General features: G+C 45.8%; 1 protein-coding gene across 1 annotated transcript in view; it reads left to right on the top strand.

Annotated features, from left to right (window-relative positions):
- The first annotated feature begins 17,075 nt into the window (after positions 1-17,075).
- The window catches only part of EEFSEC (eukaryotic elongation factor, selenocysteine-tRNA specific), a 248,410-nt gene continuing 247,645 nt past the window's right edge, over positions 17,076-17,840 (top strand). Inside the window, exon 1 of the mRNA XM_032842773.1 lies at positions 17,076-17,404. Within this exon, the coding sequence (XP_032698664.1) occupies positions 17,089-17,404 (316 nt within the window). The 5' untranslated portion in view covers positions 17,076-17,088. The remainder of the gene's footprint in view (positions 17,405-17,840) is intronic.

Genomic DNA, 17,840 nt, shown 5'->3' with positions numbered 1-17,840 from the left:
ATAGAGAAAAAAAGCTTTCCCCCAATTAGTATTCAAAGTGAAGCATTCTATAGGACTAACTTCTTTCTTTCTCCTAACTTCACAGTTAGGAGAGAAGACATTTTCTACATTTAGTATTTTAAGCCCCAGACTTTGGCATGAAGACGATTTCCTTCCAGAGGAAATGGGGAGTGAGGGTTGGGGAATAAGGATTTTGGAGCTCAGGGGAATCACTAGGAACACTTGATCCAGTGATTTTCAACCCACATTCCGTGGGGTTGTAGAATTCCTCTGTGGCCAGTATGTGGGGAGAAAGGGAAAGCTGAGAGAGCCAGATGCCATGCTCATGCCCACCTCCCCTTCCCCTAGAGCTGTTCCATCATGGATCTAGTCCAGCATTCTCATCTTGAAGATGAAGATACTGAGGCCCTCAGAGGGAATGGAGTTTGTCCAAGATTACAGATCGAGGAAGTGCCTGACAAAGCCTAGACCCCAGATCTTGGTGTAGAAAAAAGCCAGGCCTGGTGACAGAGCCAGACAGTCCTTTCATTTCAACAGATGACTGTGCGGCAAGCCAGTATCCAAGATACACAAGGTGAGTAAAGGACAGGTGAGGCCCACAGTAGTGGACATATTTTGGCTACTCAGCATCCATCCTGCTTCTTCTGGTTACCATCAGTCTAACTTTCTTTAGAGAACCACCAGTCCCTACTTTGAATCCAAGTGGTTTGGATGGGTTGATCCCACCCATAGCTTTGTTTCAGGAATGGATACAGGACCCTGGCCTGGCCTATCAAAGTATCCCAACCCCCCGCCCCAATGATGATTGATTCAGAAAAATGAGCAGGCAGACCAGTAACACTTGTGTCCTGGTCTTTTTACTGGAAGTATCAAGAAAGAGACTTGAGGGGCGCCGGGGTGGCTTAGTCGGTTAAGTGGCTGCCTTCGGCTTGGGTCCTGATCGCAGGTCCTGGGATCGGCTTCCTGCTCAGTGGAGAGCCTGTTTTTCTCCCTGTGTCTCTGCCTGCTGCTCTGTCTACTTGTGCTTTCTCTCTTTCTCTCTCTCTGTCAAATAAATAAATAAAATCTTAAGAAAGAAAGAAAAAAGAAAGAAAGAAAAACTTGAGTCATGGGTTTCCAGGTCATCTTTGCCACTTTATGGGAAGACTCTGCCTGAGAATGAAGTCACAAAGGAAAAGAAAGCTGGTAGACATTCCTTTTTTTTTTTTTAAAAGATTTTATTTATTTATTTGACAGAGATCACAAGTAGGTAGAGAGGCAGGCAGAGAGAGAGAGGAGGAAGCAGGCTTCCTGCTGAGCAGAGAGCCCGATGTGGGGCTCGATCCCAGGACCCTGGGATCATGACCTGAGCCGAAGGCAGAGGCTTTAACCACTGAGCCACCCAAGCGCCCCCTTTTTTTTTTTTTTAAAGATTTTATGCTGGTAGACATTCCTAATGAAATCCTTTATATTCTCAGATTCCGCCTTGCCCTACTTGCAATGTAAATGACACTGATATTGGGACTTAAAATAGATTGAGTTAGGTTTCTATCCGTGGGTACTGAAAATCCTTATCAATGCAATGACATATATACAATGACATATATCAATGCAATGACATATATACAAGTCATTGTGTGGACTGCTACATTCCAGCACTGGGCTGTGGGACACTCCCAGACCTGCCAGCATTCTCATTCCCTCACTTCCATGACCCTTGCTTTTTCATCTCCAGTTCTTGACTCCACTCTTCTCCACTCCAAGCTTGATCATCTCAGCTACTTGTTTCTCAACCCCCTTCTGCTGCTTCTTTGCTTTGGCTTCTTTCACATTTGACTTTTGAGCCTAGAAGCCCAGGTCAAGCCTACCCCTGCCTTCACTGCTGCCTCCTGAAGGCAGAGTAAAGAACTCGGTAATGAACTCTCACACATGTGATCAAGGGTACAAAGACCATTCAGTGGGCCAATGGGAAAGGACAGTCTCTTCCACAAACTGTGCCGGGGAAACTGGATATTCATGTGCAAAAGAAAGAAGTTGGTCCCTTATCTTAAAAAATATACAAAAAATTAACTCAAAATAGAGCCCAAACCTACTCTAAGGAACTTAACCTATAAAACTCTTAGAAGAGGCACACCTGGCAGCTCAGTCAGTTAAGTATCTGCCTTTGGCTCATGGCATGGTCCCAGGTGTCGGGATCGAGCATGGAGTTGGGCTCTCTGCTCAGTGGGAAGCCTGTTTCTCCCTCTCCCTCTGTACCCCCCCCCCACCAACCACTCGTGCTCTTTCTCTCTCAAATAAGTAAAAAAATCTTCAAAAAAACTCTTAGAGGAAAACATAGTGGTAAATCTTCATAACCTTGTATTTGACAATGGTTTCTCTTTTTTTAAAAATTAGATTTATTTATTTATTAGAGAGAGAGAGAGTGAGAACAGGGGGAAGGGCAGAGGGAGAGGGAAACTCTAAGCAAATTCCATACTGGGCCCATAGCCTGATGTGGGGCTCAATTTCATGACCTGAGCTGAAGCCAGGAGTTGGATGCTCAACTGCCTGCACCACCCAGGTGCCCCAAATTTGGCACCGATTTCTTAAATATGGCACCAAAGGCATAAGAAACTAATGAAAAAATAGAGAAGTTGGACTTAATCAAAATTTGAAACTTTTGTGCATCAAGGACTCTATCTCTCAACAGAAGTGAAAAAGTAACCCACAAAATAGGAGAAAATAGTTATTAATCACATTATTAATCACATTATTATATTCTTTATATTCTTATGCTTTATTTATATATTATATTATATTCTCTTATATTCTTTATATTCTCTCTTTATATATCTCTTTATATTAATCACATTAGTTATTAATCACATTAATCTTCAAAGAAGAAGAAGAACAAGAACACATATCTGATGAGTGTTTAATATCTAGGAAATAGAAAGGGCTCCTAGAAGTCAACGCACACAAAAAATGAACAACCCTTTAAAAAGTGAGCAAAGGGGAGCTTGGGTGACTCAGTGGGTTAAAGCCTCTGCCTTCGGCTCAAGTCATGATCCCAGGGTCCTGGGATTGAGCCCTGCATCGGGCTCTCTGCTCCTTGGGGAGCCTGCTTCCTCCTCTCTCTGCCTGCCTCTCTGCCTACTTATGATCTTTGTCTGTCAAATAAATAAATAAAATCTTTAAAAAAAAAGTGAGCAAAGGACTTGATAGACATGTCTCTCAAGAAGATACACAGATGTCCAATAAGCACATGAAAAGATGATCCATATCATTGGTCATCAGGGAAGTATGAATCACTGAGATACTTCTTCACCCTATTACGGTGCCTATCATGAAGAAGAAGAAGTTGGAGGAGGAGGAGGGAGAGGTGGTGGGGGAGGAGGAGAAGAACAAGAACAAGAACAAGAAGGGGGGAGGGGAGGAGGAGAAGGAAAGAGAAAAGAAGGGAAGGGAAGGAAAAGAAAGAAACAAAATAACAAGTATTGGCAAGGATATGGAGATTTTGGAATCCTTGGGGATTGCTGACAGGAGTGCATAATAGCACAGCTGCTGTGGAAAACAATTCATTGATCCTCAAAAAGTTAAACACAAATTTACCGTGCAACCCAGCAATTCCACTCCTAGGTATATATTCCGAAGAATTGAAAACAGGAATTCAGCAGATAGCTGTACACCAATGTTCATAGCAGCATTGTTCACAGAAGCTGTGATATTGTGATTTATAATAAGAAATACATATTTGGTCTGGCAAAAAAGAAACAAGAGATCCAAAATAGAGTCACTTGTGTTAAGCCCCATGGCAGCAAACCAAGACTAATACTTAACTTAATTACAGTTTCAACCCCTTCCAGAAATATGATTTTAACCAGTCAGTCTGGGATTATCTGGTTAACACTACTAAGATAATCTGCGTTATAGACCCCTGTCTTCCCCCGCAGGAAGGAGACATGGCCTGAAACAATCCTCTCCTTCCTAGAAACTTTGTTTTTCTGCCCCCTTCTTCCTATAAAAGCCTTTCATTTTGTACAACTCCCTGGAACTCCCTTCTATGTGCTAAGATGGGATGTTGCTCAATTCATGAATCATTAAATGAAGCCAATTAGATCTTCAAATGAATTTTGTTCTTTAACAGGTCTTTGCACTGTTTCTGGCATCAAGTTCCTAAAGCCCTTGGTATTTCCTAAGTTATGAAAGCTCAAATGTCTATTATGTTAATAAGGTGACTTTTGGACTACACCTTACGATGGGGGCTGGTTATCAGGAGAACCAACCAAGGGATTAAAGGGTCGGCACTTTCAATCCTACCCCCTGGCCTCCAGGGAGATGAGAGGGGCTAGAGGTTGGATCAGTTGCCAATGGCCAATGATTTCATCAATCATGCGTACATAAGCCTCCATAGAAACCCAAAAGGACAGGGTTCAGAGAGCTTGATGAACACATGGAGATTTGGGGAAGATAATGTGCTTAGACGGTGGGAGCTTTCCCCATACCTTGCCCTGTGTGTCTCTCTTCATCATTGATCTGTATCGTTTGATATCCTTTGCAGTATAAAAAAACAAAATTCAACTGAGCACATTTTAAAGATGTTACTGGCTGGATTCAACAATTCATGAATTGGGCAGCGCCCAGTTCGCAGAAAGGATCTCTGAGGAGCTGCACAAAATGAAAGACTTTTTAGGCAGAAGGGAGAAGGAATAAGGATGTCCCAGTTTAAAAAAAAAAAAAACCTCCCCCAAAATTGGGTTGGTTATTGCAAGGTTACATGCTTTTAGGGGATGCAGGCTCTAACAGTCAGATTATCTAGCACCAATCAGATGATTCCTGATCATTAGTTTAAGATTCTATTTCTAGGGAACCTGGGTGGCTCAGTCAGTTAAGCGTCTACCTTCAGCTCAGGTCATGATCTTGGGGTCCTGGAATAGAGTCCCGCTTTGGGCTCCCTGCTCAGTGGGGAGTCTGCTTCTCCCTCTCCCTCTGTGCTCTCTCCCTTTGTGTTCTCTCTCTCATTCTCTGTCAAATAAATAAAATAAAATCTTTAAAAAAAAAGATTCTATTCGTTGGAGGACCAACACTAATTAAGTCTTGGTTTGGTGATGTGGGGCTTGGCATGTGAGTCCACTGGGGGCTTGTTGTCTTGTTTTTAACAGTTTTCCCCTTTTTGATCAGATTCTCAGCCCACCCAAAGGATGTAATCAAAATATAAAGCATTAGTGGTACTCCCAGCTACTGCTCTAGAATCCTGTGTTTTGCTGAATCTTGTATGGTATTCACAGGTCACAATGTCAGGTTTACATTCTTTAGGTCTGTTCTCTTTGTTCTTTACTGGCAGTGGCTGGGAACTCGCATTTAAAGCTTTGGAGAGAATATGGCACACCAAGGAGACTACTATGCTTATTATAAACAGGATAATTCCCCAATGTGCGGAGTGCACTTCAGAGCCATGGTACCAAGATCCCAGCCAATCAGCATCAAATAAGTCAAATACCCAGGTGAAAGAACCACTTTTAAAAACTAATCGGCTTGTTCACTGATCTTGCATTCCTACATCCTCACTGGCATTCAGTGTTCGGAATGATGCCCCTTTCTGGTCATTGCCAGCCTAATTGGGATGCTTGTTATTTCAGCCTGAGGCTGATTTCTGGGGATGGAGCAGACAGATAATTTTGCTTGTAACTTAGAGGTGGTACAAAGACCTAAAATTAAATAATGTTATTGATTTTTATAGTAGGAACATTATTCCCTTTAATTCTCTTTCAACAAGTCTTAGGGGGAAGAGTGTAACTTTAACCCTTTTCTACCACTTGCTCATCTCCCTAAGGACTCCAACCAAGGGTTTTGTGGTTCTGCCTACTTATCGCAACTGATAGTTTTTTTTTTTTTTAAGATTTTATTTATTTATCTGACAGAGAGAGACCACAAGTAGGCAGAGAGGCAGAGAGAGAGAAGGGGAAGCAGGCTCCCTGCCGAGCAGAGAGCCGGATGCGGGGCTCGATCCCAGGATCGAGATCACGACCCGAGCCGAAGGCAGAGGCCCAACCCACTGAGCCATCCAGGCGCCCCAACTGATAGTTTTCTGATGTATAGGCAAATCCTTTGATTTAAGTTGAAAAGCAGGTTACTTTAAAGGAACATGTTAAGAGGTAGGTGGTACCTGGATGGGATATAGATTGTGAAGATGGTGCACATCACTGGGGCTGAAGAAAACTAACAGAACAAGGATCAGCTGGCCGGGAACAGAAGGGTCCTGCATTCCTGGCAGCACGGAAGCCTCCTACTCTGGCTTCAAATCCTGATGTTTTCTGAGCAAGTTATCTCTCTAGGTCCACTTCCCTGTGCCGTGAGACAGCAGTAACAACACTCACATATAGGATTACTAAGAAAATTAAACAAGTTCTTTTACATGGCGCTCTAGTGTCGGGAAGGGCACAGAAAGTAGTATCAAAGCCTTGGAATACAGAAGGATGGACTTTTGTCTCCCCCTTAATATTTTCCTTCTCTGTGTGTGTCCTGGACTTAGTGGGTCATTTTTTGCCATGCTTTTTAAAATTTTTTTTATTTTTTATAAACATATAATGTATTTTTATCCCCAGGGGTACAGGTCTGTGAATCGCCAGGTTTACACACTTCACAGCACTCACCATAGCACATACCCTCCCCAATGTCCATAACCCCACCACCCTCTCCCTAGCCCCCTCCCCGCAGCTACCCTCAGTTTGTTTTGTGAGATTAAGAGTCACTTATGTTTTGTCTCCCTCCCAATCCCATCTTGTTTCATTCATTCTTCTCCTACCCCCTTAACCCCCCCATTTGCATCTCCACTTCTTCATATCAGGGAGATCATAGGATAGTTGTCTTTCTCTGATTGACTTATTTCGCTAAGCATGATACCCTCTAGTTCCATCCACGGTCGTCGCAAATGGCAAGATTTCAATTCTTTTGATGGCTGCATAGTGTTCCGTTGTGTATATATACCACATCTTCTTTATCCATTCGTCTGTTGATGGACATCTAGGTTCTTTCCATAGTTTGGCTATTGTAGACATTGCTGCTATAAACATTCGGGTGCACGTGTCCCTTCGGATCACTACGTTTGTATCTTTAGGGTAAATACCCAGTAGTGCAATTGCTGGGTCATAGGGTAGTTCTATTTCAACATTTTGAGGACCCTCCGTGCTGTTTTCCAGAGTGGTTGCACCAGCTTGCATTCCCACCAACAGTGTAGGAGGGTTCCCCTTTCTCCGTGTCCTTGCCAGCATCTGTCATTTCCTGACTTGTTAATTTTAGCCATTCTGACTGGTGTGAGGTAATATCTCATTGTGGTTTTGATTTGTATTTCCCTGATGCCGAGTGGTGTGGAGCACTTTTTCATGTGTCTGTTGGCCATCTGGATGTCTTCTTTGCAGAAATGTCTGTTCACGTCTTCTGCCCATTTCTTGATTGGATTATTTGTTCTTTGGGTGTTGAGTTTGATAAGTTCTTTATAGATTTTGGACACTAGCCCTTTATCTGATATATCGTTTGCAAATATCTTCTCCCATTCTGTCAGTTGTCTTTTGGTTTTGTTAACTGTTTCCTTTGCTGTGCAAAAGCTTTTGATCTTGATGAAATCCCAATAGTTCATTTTTGCCCTTGCTTCCCCTGCCTTTGGCAATGTTCCTAGGAAGACGTTGCTGGGGCTGAGGTTGAAAAGGTTGCTGCCTGTGTTCTCCTCAAGGATTTTGATGGATTCCTTTCTCACATTGAGGTCCTTCATCCATTTTGAGTCTATTTTCATGTGTGGTATAAGGAAATGGTCCAATTTCATTTTTCTGCATGTGGCTGTCCAATTTTCCCAACACCATTTATTGAAGAGGCTATCTTTTTTCCATTGGACATTCTTTCCTGCTTTGTCAAAGATTTGTTGACCATAGAGTTGAGGGTCTATTTCTGGGCTCTCTATTCTGTTCCATTGATTTATGTGTCTGTTTTTGTGCCAGTACCATGCTGTCTTGATGATGACAGCTTTGTAATAGAGCTTGAAGTCTGGAATTGTGATGCTACCAACTTTTTTGCCATGCTTTTTTCAGCAGAAACAGTACCCCAGGGAACCCACAGGAACTTTAGGGAGTAGAGGCGGAAGTCAGGCTGGAGACAGGGTCAGGTTAGCAAGGGCTAGTCCTCTGTATCCTACTGTAACTCTTCTGGGGAACAGGTTTTCCATTTCGGCAGGCATGTCCCACTGCAATGGGGGAAGCTAGTGGCATCTACCGAGTCCCAGTGTCAGCCTAGGAAAACAGCCAGAGCCTGCAGCTCCTGAGGGCTTCAAGGGCTCTGTCCTACTGGTGTCAGATGCACACTGCAGTCAGAGGTCAGGGTAGCCTGGATGAAAGCAGCAGGTCTGAGCAGAAGATAGGCACTGAGTTTGTTTATGGTGTAAGTCTTAGTGATCCTTAGGTCTAAGATGTGGAGCAAGCCTGGTAAAAGCCTCTGATCAGTTGGGAGGGAATTAGGAGAAACTCATTTGTGTAATAAAGATGAAAATAGACTCAGACCTCCAACTAAATGCTTGCATTCATTTCCTTTTGCTGGAGCAACAAATTAGCACACACTCAGTGGCTTAAAACAACATTTATTCTCTTAGAGGTCCGGAGGTCAGTGTCCAAAATGGGTCTTAGTAGGCTAAAATCAAGGTGTTGGCAGGGCTTCTTTCCTTTCTGGAGGATCTAGGGGCAAATATACTGCCCTGCCTTTTCCAGCCTCTGGAGGCTGCCCACATTCCTGGGCTCGCGTCCATCTTCCATCTTCAAGGACAGTTATGGCCAGTGGAGCTTTTCATGACACCATCTCTCTGATTCTGACCCTCCTGCCTCCCTCTGAAAAGGACCCTTGTGATTTGAGCAGACCCACAGGATAATCCAGGATAACCTTTCCTTCTCAAGATCCTTCACTGAGTCACACCCACAAAGTCCCTTTTACTATGTGGGGTAAAAGATTGTAGGACAGGGACATCTTTGGAGGTCCATTATACTACCCTAGCCAAGCTCCGCTCCTGGGAGCCCACCACAGCCCAGACTGATTTCTACAGGTTATAGTCCGGTGTCAGGGGACACACTTTTGTATTGCTTGCCCTGGTAAACAATTCCAGGCTTTCCTCCAGTTGTGCCAACTGGATCTCATGCTCCCTACCCAACAGTTGCTACCACCGGACCTGAGTCTCAGGCTCACGCTGGAAGTAGAGGGGAGACAGTCTCCACAGTGACCTGGAGAAGAGGCGGTGTGATGCCTCCAAGGAGAATCAAGGAGCCTTTCAGAAAAGGAGGGAGTAGATTCTGGCCAGTATAACATTATGTATAATGTAAATATACATGTAAAACATTATCATGTCCATGCATGGATGGAAGAAATGGTCACACAGCCAGCATGAGCTAGGGCTCTGATCTGAAACTATGTGGGACCAATTCTTGCCAGGACATCCTCTTCCTCACCCTGTGGCTAGTGGCATCAACAGATCTGTTTAGTACTGGGAATGGCATGCAGCACAGCTGATGGCCCAAGTGACAGTCTCATCTGAGGTTAGTACGGGGCATATTGAGGAAGGTACATGGTTAACAGAATCGCTGGCAAGGTAGTTACCCTCAGAGAAAAGGGAAATTTCCATTTCACTCCTAAAAGAATCTTTAGAAGCCAAAACCTAAATCAAAGAGCAAAGTATAATAACTTCCTCTGGGCAAATTTATAATTAATCCTGGATTAATTGGCCTTAATGAAGTTGAATTAATTACTAGCTGCTTGTAAAGAACTTTGAACTACCTTAGTACAAAATGGCATTAAAGAAACAGAAAGGAACCAGCATCACATTAACATTAAGAACAAATCCCAAATAATCACAATTCTGCAGGCCGTTTCCTGCCAATCACTTCCCAGGGACCGTGCCCAGCCTGTGGAACTTTATGAGACACAGTAGTCTGCTGCAGAGGGGCTTGTATTTGTGGGCTAGAGGTTTGGGGGGGTGAGTCCAGTCAAGAAACACTTAGGGAACATTTGCCTGTGTCAGGCCCTGGGCAGTCAAAGATGTGTAAGGAACCCTCAGCCAACTAGGATTGGGGGTGGCAGGGGCTGGGGGGACTTCAGAGCACCAGACTGGCCTAAAGCAAACTCAACTCAGTGGGATGGATGTCAGGATAGACAACTTTGCAATAGTGAGGCATAGTGTGATTTTTATCTTGCTGGCAACAACAGCCCTACTCCCCCCAGCCACGGCCCTTGGAGTGAGCTAATGACTGACACCTGCCTAGGAAGAGCATTTTATGTCTGTGCTTGGTGCAGGGACACACAACTTCATCTGGGACAATGAGACTCAATGTGGGGACTTGCGGTTGTTGAGGATGTAAGCTTGATGGTGCTGGCAGCTATCCTGTCATCATGAGGAGAGAGCCTGCCTGCAATGGAAGCAACCCAGAGGGGTGAAGAACAAAGCTGGTGGCTTTGTGTCATCGTCTGAGCCCCCGGATGAGGCTGACGTGAAGATGACCGCTTCCTCTAGACCTTTTAGTTTTGTCAATTTATTGAACTTAACAAACACTAATACAGCAATTACTCTATGCCAGGCGTTGTTCTAGGTTCTACACAAATACCAATTCATCTAATCCTTGCAACCCTGGGAGCTAGGGACTCTTATGTCCTATGTCACACATGACAGAACTGAGGCACAAGAGGTTCTGTAACTTGCCCAAGACTACGCAGCTTTCAGGTGGCAGGGTAGGATTCAAGCATGAGCAGACAGCCCCTGGAGCCTGTGATTTTAGCAATAGTGAATAGCCAGTGAATCTCCTTTAATTGTTTTTCGCTTTTGCTTCAGTCAGTTTCATGGAGGATTTCTGTCATTTACTAAAACTGTGACTAGTGAGGGAGATATGGAGGAAGCTTCCAGAAGGTGTGCCAGGCAAAGGGCATAGCTGGTGAGCTAGTGCAGGGCAAGCTGGATCAGCATTGTCCATTTGCAGGATTGCACAGGTTCACGATGGCTGGACCAGAGAGGGGTGGGCCTGGGGCAGGTGGTGAGAAGTCCATCCACAGGCAACAGTGCGAAAGCATTTACGACTCTTCCACTGACTAAAAACAAAAGGATCTTAGTCCCACTGGTTCCTTTAGGACATTATTTTTATATCTAAAAAATATTTACTGGGGCGCCTGGGTGGCTCAGTCGTTGTGTCTGCCTTCGGGTCAGGTCATGATCGCAGGGTCCTGGGATCAAGCCCGGTATTGGGCTTCCTGCTCTGCAGGGAGCCTGCTTCTCCCTCTCCCTCTGCCTGCCATTCTGCCTGCTTGTGCTCACTTGCTCTCTCCCTCTCTCTCTCTGTCACATAAACAAATAAAATCTTTTAAAGATATTTACTTATTTATCAAATAGGTAATACTTTGGCCTAATTTAAAAGTCAAAAATATCAGTGCATTTCTAGTAAAATGTCTTCCTGTCCTTTAGCGGATGAACGGGTAAGCAAATGGTGGTCCGTCCACTCAGTGGAACACTGCTCAGCAATGAAAAGGAACTCACAGTGTGGTTACATGCAGCAACATGGATGAATGTCAAATGATTATACTAAGTGGAAGAAGCTAGACTCAGAGGCTACCTACTGCCTTCTTCTACATATATATTATTCTGTGAAAGGCAAGTCTTATAGGGACAGGAACATAGATCAGTGGCTTCCAGGATTTAAAGGTATGGGAGGGTTTGATCCCAAAGGGGTTACTCGGAGGGTTGTGGAACTCTTTTGTATCTTGACTGTAGGGGTGGTTATGAGCCGGCATTTGCCAAAGTTCATAGAACCATCTGCCAAAAAGAGTGAATTTTCCCGTTGCCGTGATCCAGGTAAGAGAAGACAGCTTCAGCCAAGTGCTAACAGGTGGTTGGATTCTAGGCATTAAAGCAGCAGGATGCTTTCATGAATTGGAAGCATCCTGGGTTGAGCCAGGGTTTGCTGCCCGAGCACCTGGGAGGAGGTTAGTCCTCACGAACTGAGATAGGGCTGCTGGTGGGATGGGGAGAAGCGGAGGATAAGACAGTTCATTCCTTACATTCAGTTTGAGGTATCTGTTAGACATTCGGGTTGCATATATAAGCTATACATTTGAGAGTTGATGGCTCTTAGAGTCATGGCCAGTTCAACTGATTTGGATCACCAGGGAGTGAGTGCAGAGAGAGGAAATAAGAGGACTGAGCTCTAGGGACTTCCTGGGTCCATCTTCTGGGATACGCTGGTGTGTATGCCTTGCAGGGCTGTTCTATACTGTTAAGCAAATATAGAGAGGGCGTGCCTTTCTCATAAGAGTAAACATATTATACATATGGGTGTGTACCTTGCTTGCTTTTCAGTTACCAATATGTCTTAGACATGGTTCCCAAGTGGTATAGAAACATTGTTTTTGTTCTTTTTGAGGGCTGCATGATATTCCATTCGGTGGACATGCCATAATCTCTCTCTCTCTTCCTCTTTAACATTTTTACTATGGGTCGCCTGGGTGGCTCAGTGGGTTAAAGCCTCTGCCTTCGGCTCAGGTCATGATCTCAGGGTCCTGGGATTGAGCCCCACATCAGGCTCTCTGCTCAGCAGGGAGCCTGCTTCCCCCCCCCCTCTCTGCCTGCCTCCCTGCCTACTTGTGATCTCTCTCTCTCTGTTAAATAAAGAAATAAAAAATCTTAAAAATTTTTTTTTATTATGGGGGCTCTTGGATGGCTCAGGCAATTAAGTGTCTGTCTTCAGCTCAGGTCATGATCCTGGAGTTCTGGGATGGAGCCCCATGTAGGGTTCCCTGCTCAGCAGGGAAACTGCTTCTGCCCCTCCCCCTGCCCCTTCTTTCCCCACCTTCTCTTTCTAATAAATGAATAAACAATATCTTTTAAAAGTAAATAAAATTTTTACTATGGAAAATTCCAAATGTATACAAAAACTAGACAGAAAAATAGAATGAATCCTCTCCCCACTCTGACCCATTACCCAACTTCAGCAGTGATCGATGTGGCTAATTTTATTTCATCTGGACCACAATACGCTCTCTTTCTTCCAAATCATTGTTTCTTGGTAATTTGTTATTTTGATGTAATTGCAAACTTACCCTAACATCTATTTTTTTTTTAGTATATGTGTTCCAAAGTGAGCACCATAACATCTATTTTTAAGGATATTTCAATTGTGTATAATAATTTACTGCTGTAAACAGTATAGTAAAGAAATACTACAACATGCCTATTCACAAAGAACACATTCCTGGGTGCCCCAATGGACAAAGTTTGGGAACTGGAATGCTTTCAGAGCATCTCTCTTAAGAAATGGGTCCTGAGCACCAAACACAAATCCCAGCATTGCAGAGATCCTTTCATTGGGAAAGTCTCCTGGCCTTGGCCTCTACATTTCTGTTGTGTGTTTGTTCTTTTTTTAAAGACTTATTTATTTATTTATTTGAGAGAGTGAGAGACAGGGAACGAGCAGGAGGGACAGAGGGAGTGGGAAAGAGAATCTGAAGCCGATTCCACGCTGACCATAGAGCCCAATGAGGGGCTGGATCTCATGAACCTGAGATCGTGACCTGAGCTGAAATCAGGAGTCAGATGCTTCACCAACTGCCCCACCCAGTGCCCATGCCTTTCCATTTCTGGCCCCAATTCCAGTGTGTGGGTTTTCCCACATCACCAAGCAATTGTCTAACACCAGCTGGGTGTTGTTAAAAGACAGAAACTTAGACATATTAGCAATTTATAAGAGTTTGAGCAGGGGCGCCTGGGTGGCTCAGTGGGTTAAGCCTCTGCCTTCGGCTCAGGTCATGGTCTCAGAGTCCTGGGATCGAGCCCCGCATCGGGCTCTCTGCTCAGCAGGGAGCCTGCTTCCCCCTCTCTCTCTGCCTGCCTCTCCACCTACTTGTGATCTCTGTCTGTTAAATAAATAAAAAATATTTAAAAAAAAAAAAAAAAAAAGAGTTTGAGCAAAAATTGGTTAGAAGAAGGCAGCATCCTATCTAGCAGATAGAAAAAAGCACAGAGGAGCTGTATGAAAGACTTGTATAGGCAAAAGGGAGCAGGAACAAGGAAGTCATACTAGGCGAAAAAGATGGGTGGTTATCACAAGGTTGCCAAAGTTACTTTCCTTTAAGAGATGATGAGAATCTAGTAAGCTGATTACCTAACTAGTGCTGATCAGGTGATTTCTCATTGACTGGTTTAAGATTCCACTTCTGGAAGAGCTGAAATTGTAATGAAGTTATTAGTTCTCAGCTCGTTGACATAGGGCTTTGCATAAGTGACTCCATTTTGGGCCAGTTGTCCTCCTTTTACTTGTGTCGTTGGGATTCAAGGCAGGCTGCCCCCATTATGCCAGTTTGACTTTTGGATTATTTTGAATTAAAGTTCCTTAAGAAACAGTGCAATAAGGACATCATGATCCTCTTTTATCTCCCTGAAAGCAAGAAATAAATTTCCCATGTGAAGGGTACCCGGGCAGAAGACATCCTTATCACCAGAGATAGGGAACTGAGGGTCCAGAATGCTGTATATATAAACCTTGCTTACTCCTTCACTACTTTGCTACCCCAAGCTCCAACTTTTTTCTCTTGTCAATTCTTCACAGATTTATTATTTCTTTATCTAAAAGGTAAAAAAAAGCTGCCTGCTTTGGTTACTTCTTTGAGTCTTATATTTTTATGAGTTCTCATAGGTACAACACTAAATTTGCTTAGTTAGCCTGTGACTCCCTCTTATGTCAATTCAATGATTAGGCCGGCCACAGAACCTAGGTAGGAGGAAGGGAAAAGTTTTCCCTCCCCTACAGTGTCCTACAACTCAACTCAATTCCGTCACTATTTACCTGGAGATCAGTTCCACATGTTAAGGGTTCAGCCATATGATACTGCCTCCACCCCTTCAGAACCCAACAGGAAACTCAGGTTGTCACCTGTGCTTCTGAGGACCAGCTAGCTATAGATGGGACATTCCCATGATCCTCTCCTCCACTTCAGTTAATTTGCTACAGCAGCTCACAGAACTCAGAGAGACAACTTACTGGATTGCAAGTTCATTACAAGAGGTTTTAACCCAGGAACAGCCAGGTGGAAGAGATGCATAGGTCAAGGTATGTGGGAAGGGACATGGAGCTTCCATGCCTTATTTGAGCTACCTACTTTCCTTGAACATCCAGGCTCTCTGCTGAACGCTGTCCCTTTGGGTTTTTAGGGAGGCTTCATGACCCAGGCATGATTGAATAAGTCATTGGCCATTGACGATTGATTGACTCTCCAATTCCCCTCTTCTCCCTTCTCCAAAGGTTAGGGGGTAGGACTGAGAGAGTTCCAACTCTAATCACTCAGTTGGCTCCCCTGGTGGCCAGCCCCCAATCTTAGGTGCTTTCCAAAAGTCACCTCAGGAACATAACAAAAGACGTCTTTCTCACTGTCATCACAGGAAATTCCAAGGGTTTTTGGAGTTCTGTGTCGGGAGCAGGAGGAAGACCAAATAAATATGTCTTACTATAAATCACAATATCACAGCCTATAACTGACTCTCCAGAGCTTTTGCCTGTGATATTTTAGAAGACCACAGGTTCAGACTAAAACCATACATGGAAAGACATTTTCAGAGTAAGCTTACCATACAGTGTCTTCTCTTTCTGTACTACTATTTTGTATGCAGGCACCTAGCAGTAACTTTTCCACAGGTGAGTGCCATGTGCCTGACAAACAGAAGTGGCCCTTCTCTAAACCCCTGCCCTAAGTCTTCACTCTGTGTTGTGCGTGTGTCTCCTAGAGTGGCTTTGCATGGTGTTAGCTATCCCAACACGTGTTCTCCTCTTCTCTGGGATGCATGGGGGATTGAACAAACCATGTCTGCTTCTTTCAGGGACTCTGTGGCTAATATAGGGCCTGTACTCCAGGAGGCATCAGGGAGCAGTTACTGCTGAGTATGACTATACCCTGCTCATTACAGAGGGCAAACTGGCCACCAGGCAGAACTGAATGGATTTTGTGCTTGGCTACCTTAGTGTTTAAATGAAAAGCTAAATTAGTGGCTGACATGTAAAAGATTGCATATAGAAATTTTATATAGAAACACTCTCTTCTCTTGAAAAATGGGAAGATGGGCCATGTTGGGCTAGCGTTCTTGCCATTCCTGGACCTGAGCGGTGGCTTCCTCAAGGCAGGATGCTGTTCTGATCTCCAGTCTCCATACTCAAGGGTGTCTTAAGCCCTGCTAATCTCTCTTCTTGAGTCATCAGCCTAGCCAGTGAAGACCCCTGTTGGTGACCCCTGACTGTCGGCTGTGGCTGACAAACCTTTTTAGTGGCTCCAGACACTTCAATAATCGTGTGAAAGTCCTGTACCCTCTCCAGTAGGAGCACATAGCATAACATTTTACATACTATCCGGGGCTCTGCAGCCCCGCCCAAGGCCGGGCTGCAGACTTGCAGGGCCAGAACTCCAGGGTCAGAGATGACATCTTTTTCTGCCACCTTCCAACAGTCTTTTGCAGAATTCCCCGGCTGGCTCCTGCTCAACATTCCAGCCTCAGCTCTGTCAGCAACTGGAGACAGGCCTTCCCTGGCCATTCATTGTAAAATTAGCTGTCCTCCCTTCTCTTGGCGCGCCAGTCCTTTTAAACTCTGCTTTAATTTTGCCTGGAAGTCTTCTTCCTCTCTGAAATGGTCTGGTTCAGACGTTAGTTCACCTGTTTACTGTCTGACCTCCACCCCCGCCGCAGTACAGTGTAACACGGAGAGAGTACCGTCTGTATCCCAGTGCCGTGAATAAGCAGTGCCTGGTACTCAGTAGGCACGTAATAACAGCCTGTCGAATGAATGGATGGACGGAACGGATCCCCCCGTTCTCAATTTCCTTGAGGCATCGGGTGGCAGGAGCCAGGTGAGACAACAGCCCCACGGCCGGCGACCTCGGCCAAGTCCCAACCCTGGAGCCCCCTCCTGCTGCGCGGTACCAGGCAGCGCCCGCGGACGGCGAGAGGGCGGAAGCTTCGAGGCCGGAACGGGCGTGCCAGGCGCGCGGGTTGCGGGGGGGCGGCTTAACCGGCCGGACCGCAGCGGCGGCCGCGGGAGGGGAGGGCCTGCGGGCGGCGGCGGCGGCGGCGGCGGCGGCGGCATGGCAGGTCGGCGGGTGAACGTGAACGTGGGCGTGCTGGGCCACATCGATAGCGGCAAGACGGCGCTGGCGCGGGCGCTGAGCACCACGGCCTCCACCGCAGCCTTCGACAAGCAGCCGCAGAGCCGCGAGCGCGGCATCACGCTTGACCTGGGCTTCTCGTGCTTCTCGGTGCCGCTGCCCGCGCGCCTGCGGGCGGCGCTGCCCGCGTCCCCGGCGGCGTCCGGAGCCGATCCCGAGTCCGGAGAGCCGCAGCTTCAGGTCACGCTGGTCGATTGCCCCGGGCACGCCTCCCTCATCCGGACCATCATTGGCGGTGAGCGCGGGCCGGGGCGGGAGCCGGGCTCGGGGACGCTGGGCGGAGCGGCCGGGCCCCGTGTCCGAGCTCGCCCGAGCCGCTGCCGGGGAAGGGGGACCGTCTCACCTCCCGGCGGGGCCCCGCCCAGGGCGCCAGAGGTGGATGGGGCTCGCCCGAGTCCCCGCCGGCAAGCGATCGGGGGTTCTGGGACCCGAACTCGCGGCCGGCTGACGTGGAAGCGCTTCCCACCCAGCACAACCGCGCAGGAAGGTGCTTCCTTAAAGTGTTGGGTTTATGGTTTTTGGCTTCTGTTTTCAAGAGGAGTTTGTAGTACACGAACAAGTCAGAAAACTCCAAAAGACTGCCAAAAGGGTCTATGTGAAAAGTGCCAACAGAAGAAGTCTTCACTCGTCCGTTCTTTGGTCTCCTGGTTCCCATTTCTAGTCAACCACAG

The sequence above is a fragment of the Lontra canadensis genome, unplaced genomic scaffold (assembly GCF_010015895.1).
Source record: "Lontra canadensis isolate GAN:19392208 unplaced genomic scaffold, GSC_riverotter_1.0 scaffold133, whole genome shotgun sequence".
Taxonomy (NCBI): Eukaryota; Metazoa; Chordata; class Mammalia; order Carnivora; family Mustelidae; genus Lontra; species Lontra canadensis.
The sequence above is the reverse complement of the archived record's forward strand: the minus strand, read 5'-3'. Positions and strand labels throughout refer to the sequence as shown.